Genomic DNA, 5,944 nt, shown 5'->3' on the forward strand with positions numbered 1-5,944 from the left:
AGGGCAAATATGCAAGCTAAGGAAGACTCTCTACGGGCTGAAGCAGTCACCTAGAGTGTGGTTTGGGCGATTCTGCCAAGCCATGACAAAATATGGCTATAAACAGAGTAATGCAGATCATACTCTGTTCTTGAAGAAAAGGGAAGGAAAGATAACATGTCTAATCATCTATGTAGACGACATGATCATAACAGGTGATGACATCGAGGAAATTGAAGGGCTGAAAAAGAATCTGTCACAAGAGTTCGAGATGAAAAAACCTTGGGGCAATGAAGTACTTTCTGGGGATCGAAGTCCTGAGATAAAAAAAGGGAATCTTCCTAAGACAGAAAAAATATGTCTTAGACTTACTCGCAGAAACTGGACTACTCGAATGCAAACCAGCTGAGACTCCGATCATGATGAATCACGGTCTGAAGATCACTGAAGGGGCCACTATGACTGATCGAGAAAGGTATCAACGCCTTGTGGGGAAACTGATCTACCTCGCCCATACAAGGCCGGACATTGCATATGCTGTAGGAGTGGTGAGTCAGTTCATGCACAAACCTCAGGAAGAACACATGGAAGCCGCCCTTAGAATTGTGCGGTACCTGAAGGGGACAACATGATATGGCGTACTGCTTGAAAAAAAGGAGAATTTGGAAATAGAGGGGTACACGGACGCTGATTGGGCCAGTAACCCGAACGACAGAAGATCTACAGAGGGATATTTCACCTTCGTTGGTGGAAACTTAGTCACTTAGAGAAGTAAAAAACAGAAAGTGGTGGCATTATCTAGTGCAGAGGCAGAGTTCCGTGGAGTAAAGAGTGGAATCACCGAGATCTTGTGGTTGCGAAGATTACTCACAGAGATTGGTTTCCCTCCAAAAGAGAAAAGTTGACTTTTTGTGACAACAAAGCAGCCATTAGTATATCGAAAAATCCAGTCCAACATGATAGGACCAAGCACGTGGAAGTCGACCGTCACTTCATCAAAGAAAAGTTAGATGGGGGCATCATCAAACTTCCATTCGTTCGGTCCGAAGAACAACTGGCGGATATTCTAACTAAGGCGGTACATGCCAAGGTCTTCAAAGAAGTTCTGACCAAGTTAAGTATCGGAGATGCCGTTACTCAACTTGAGAGGGAGTGTCAAGAAAGGAAAGAAGAGTAAATCATATCAAGAAAGGAAAGTAGAGTAAATCATTCTTTTTTAGGTAGAAGAATCAAATTGATAGGGAATTGATACAATTGGGGCTTATTGATCTTTTCCTTAGTTATCATATGTCTATGCCTATATAAGGTGATGTATTGTACACAAATTATAATAAGAAAAAGAAATACAAACCAATGACTTCTACCATCAATCTCCTCTCTCTCGATTACCATCTTTAAGACTGTAAGCCCACATCTATAAAAAGAATATCTGAAACTAAGAGAAATATATTGATACTTAGTATACCATGCATAAGTAAATTTTTGTTAATTATCCGATGATCATATCCCTAGCAACTATAACATGCATTTCATCATCAAATAGTATATCTTAACACGTATTAGCATCAATTTCATCCTAAAACAAGCTTGGATCTAACATGCAATATCAAAGATTTATATACTTGCAGTTAGCCAAAACTAAATTTATACGCACAATGCGGTAATGTCTATGTATTACATGCAAGTATGCAACAAATTAACGAAAAGACTTGAACTATTAAGATTCAAGACTTTACACTTGATAACCTAAGATACCTACTCTTTTTCTTCCTTTCTTCTTTGATACATTTCTTAAAAATTGAGAGTGGAAATAGATGAAACTGTGGCGTGGAAGAAGGGACAAAAAATTTCTCCTTTTTTTAAAAATCATAGCCATATGTTGGGATAAGTTAGTAATTTGGTTTATTTATTTTGGCTTGTAAGGTTAGTGTGTGAAATTGTTCATCGGGAAAAATATCAGAGCATCTCAGTACACACTCTTGCATGGGCGGACCCAATGGAGGTGACTAGGGGCTAAAGCCCTTAATGAATTTATTTTTTAAACATTTTTTAAACATTTTTTATGAAATTTATTGATATTTAATATAAATTATTGTATAACAGCCCTTATAAATGATGAAAATTGTCCAAAAATATACGTTATAATAAAAATTAGAAATCTCAGCCCCTATCAATGTATATTTCTGCATCCGCCCGTGCACTCTTGTTCATTTTTCACCTCTTATGGTAATATACCAAGTTTGCCTCTCATCCATCAACTCTAATTTAATTGGAATTATTTTTGAAAGAAAAATAAATATACTCAAATTCTTATATTTAGATTTAAAAACAAAAAATTGAAGAAAAACATGGTATACGCACATTTGCATACAAACATGAAACAACCGTCTAGAGCCCGCAGGGGCGTAGCGCAGTTAGCAACGGAGGGGCAGATCTTGCTGCAATGAGCCTGGGTTCGAATCTCACGGCTGTCGTATAGTTGCTTCCATCTCTCAGGCACATCTCTCAGGCACAAGTGTGAGGCCTTGGGGGATGGGCTTCTGGCAGTCAGTGGGTTAAGGTCTCCCCTTAACGGGCTACAGCGTACCCTGATTGAACCCCTCACATGATGTCGGGCCGGAGTGTGGGGGCCGCCAAAACGGGCTACTGCGTACCCTGATTGAACCCCGGCGACGAAATCGCCTTTTGCTGCAATGAAACAACCGTCTAGTTGTATTCTTGCTTTTCTTCTGTAGAACTTCTTTATACCGATGGTACTAAAATTGGAGCTAAATATAAAACTAATATAAATAAGTAATGAAATTAATTACACGCCAAATCTCCGGTAACTGAATATGAAATTTGACTTTTTTTAAAGTGGAAATTTCTGTATACGATACTTGAACCCTAATTCTCATTTAGTACTCCCTATAAAACAGACCTATCGTCTCCATTCCATTCCAAAATCCCCAAATCCAAAGCAAATCGAAAAAAAGAAAGCTCCACATTCCAACAATGGCGGTCACCATCACAGCGAACACCATGCGCGTTAACACACACCAAACCTACAACGTCCAATTCTTCGAGGAGGAGATCTACACCACGGTCACCGCCAATTCCACGGTGGTCACCAACTGGATCGACGACATCAAATACCTGTACCACCTCCCAGACGTGATCGTCGGGCTGGACGTGGAGTGGCGCCCAAGCTACTCCTCTCAGCAGAACCCCGCCGCCACGCTGCAGCTCTGCGTCCGCGATCGGTGCCTGGTGTACCAGATTCTGCACTCCGATTGCATCCCCGATTCGCTGGCGACGTTTCTCTCGGACGAGTACTGCTACATCGAATTCGTTGGCGTAGGAATCAAGCAGGATTTGGAGAAACTGCAGAGAGAGTACGGGATCGGCGGCGGCGCGCGGTATGTGGATCTGCGGGGGCTGGCGGCGGAGGCGTACAGGAGGCAGGGGCTGGAGAGATCGAGCTTGAAGACGTTGGCGAGTGTTGTGATGGGGAAGGAGGTGGAGAAGCCGGATGCGGTGAGGATGAGCCGGTGGGACCAGCCGCGGCTCACGGCGGAGCAGGTCAAGTATGCGTGTGTGGATGCGTATTTGTCGTTTGAGATTGGGAGGCTTCTCGGTCTTGGTCACTTTGGTTACTATTAACTCATCCTTCCTTCCTTCCTTAATTACTACTGCTATTATCTCTGTTCCTTGCTTGCTTTTCTCAATTCTCAACATTGGTAGATCCAACGCTGTTTCTTCGTATTTCTAGGTTTTGATATGCTATTATCATATTTTGTGAAATTATGAGTATGTTTCTAATTGTGAGATGCTTTAGGTAATGGTTTGAATTTATAGATAGACATGATCTTGTTGAATCGGCATAAATTAAATAGGATGATCTCTGCGTAGAAACGAAAGAAAAACCCAGAACTGCTTTGAAAATTGAAATGCAGTTGAGAGGAATATACCAAAATGGAAAATCTGCCAAGTCAAATTATTCTGCACTATTCTCTGCAGACGGCAACTGTAGCACTGGCCACTTAGCACCGTACAACTCAGCCATGCAGAGCCTTCATTTAATTACACTTCTTATTTGAAACACAAACATAGATACCAAAAATATCAATTTATCTATAACGAGAAATTAGATAACAAATGTGCCTTATTTTTATACTCCAGTATATATATTCTCTCTATCCAAATGAAATAATCCAGTTTTTTTTTTAGTTTTATTTCAACATAACACTCGAAACAACAATATGTTTTAAAAAATGTTCTAACCCTAATGGAATAAAGAGAGTATAATATAGGCATGTGAAAAAGGAAATGTACTAGTATGAAACATTTAACAGTGTACGCTAAGAAGTACTCCCTCCGTCCCCTAATAGAAGTCGTTGTTTGACCGGACACGAGTTTTAAGAAATGTAAAGAATAGTCGGTTGAAAAAGATAGTGGAATGTGGGACCCACTTTTTTATGTTGATTTTATAATAAAATGTGAGTGGAGTGGGTTAGTGGAATGTGAGACCTACTACCATTTATGGTAAAAATGAAGAGTGGCTCTTAATGGGGGACGACCCAAAAAGGAAATCAGCGACTCTTATTCGAGGACGGAGGGAGTATTTTCTATAAATATAATACAATATACTATTTCATCAACGACAATAGTCACATTTTTCGATTTTAGACTAAACAAAAATTAGTGACTTTATATACAGTACTAATTTGGTAAGTTTATATCTATCATGAAATGAGCTTCAATTCATTGCCTTTTAATAACAGTTAAATCATTTTATCTCAATTTCTCTTTTTCATTTCACCAATTTAGCATGTGTAAGTATGAAACTAAGTATTAGCAATGTAAGGACTCAATAATCAATAAATTAAAAATCTGAGAAGTTTTATGGCATAAAACAAATACTCCTATATTCTCCATTAGTTAATCTTGCAAAAAGACCTTTCCGATCACACCATTCCAATAAATAATTTATGCCCAGAAATGGTAGGTTCATATTTTCGGCACTAAACGGTCCAATATAAATAAATGAAGGAAGTGAATATGCCAAAATAAAAAATCTCTGTCAACTTTTATGGTCTGTTATGAACTGTGTACTGTCAAACTTATCCTGAGAGTCTCCACCAAGAGTTCGTTACTATATTTATTTTATTAATGTTATGATTTTCCACCTAACATCTATGAAAAATACAAAAATAATATTACCTCCAACCACAATAAAAGTCACAATTTGTCATTTTAAGTGGTTTCCAATCCCCTCACATTTTACTTTTACCATAAATAATAAGTAGACTCCACATTTACCAACTTATTTCACTCACATTTTAATAACTTCAATAACATTTTTTTAACGTAGTATATAAATTAAAACGAATAATTTAACATGCGTCAAACGAGAGTGATGCTCACATGAGATATGTAGCATATCATTTCTCTTTTCATATGGGTATAATATATCATTGGCTTTACTTAGTATTGCAATCAAAATTTATGGTATATTTATTGAAAATAGTACTCTCCGTTCCATAAAAATAAACACATTTTGAATTATACTAATTTTAATATATACTCTCGCCGTTCTAGCAAAAATGACACACTTTTCTTTTGAATTTTTTTCTAATAAAATGACACATTTATATCTTTTGTAACTTTCTCTTTCTAATTGATACACACAACCATTTTTTCTCACTCTAAATCAAATATTCAATTCTCATTCTCTTTTCATTCAATACTTACATCCACTTTTTCTCTCTTCAATTAAACACATTAACCAATAATTCCTAAAATATTATACCGACTAAGAAAATGTTATATCTGACTTTAACGGGCAAGTGACACACCGGCCTGTTATCCTTCCAATGGCGACCTTCATTGCACTTAGGAGGGGCGCTAACCTAAGGTCGGCCCAAGTGGTCGAGCCTACGTCATAATTTGTGTTAGAGGGGGCTTGCGTTCGCGCAGCCCCTGC

At 38.2% G+C, this 5,944-nt stretch overlaps 1 protein-coding gene and 1 non-coding gene across 2 annotated transcripts; both read left to right on the forward strand.

Moving 5' to 3' along the window:
- Positions 1-2,973: 2,973 nt before the first annotated feature.
- On the forward strand, positions 2,974-3,621 carry LOC121796916 (Werner Syndrome-like exonuclease). Its single transcript, XM_042195682.1, has one exon. It carries the CDS (start codon positions 2,974-2,976, stop codon positions 3,619-3,621), a length of 648 nt encoding a protein of 215 aa, XP_042051616.1.
- A 2,166-nt stretch (positions 3,622-5,787) lies between these two features.
- On the forward strand, positions 5,788-5,944 carry LOC121797486. Its single transcript, XR_006049852.1, has one exon. It is a non-coding gene; the product is annotated as a U1 spliceosomal RNA (small nuclear RNA).

Source organism: Salvia splendens, chromosome 3 (genome assembly GCF_004379255.2).
Source record: "Salvia splendens isolate huo1 chromosome 3, SspV2, whole genome shotgun sequence".
In the NCBI taxonomy this organism is placed as follows: domain Eukaryota; kingdom Viridiplantae; phylum Streptophyta; class Magnoliopsida; order Lamiales; family Lamiaceae; genus Salvia; species Salvia splendens.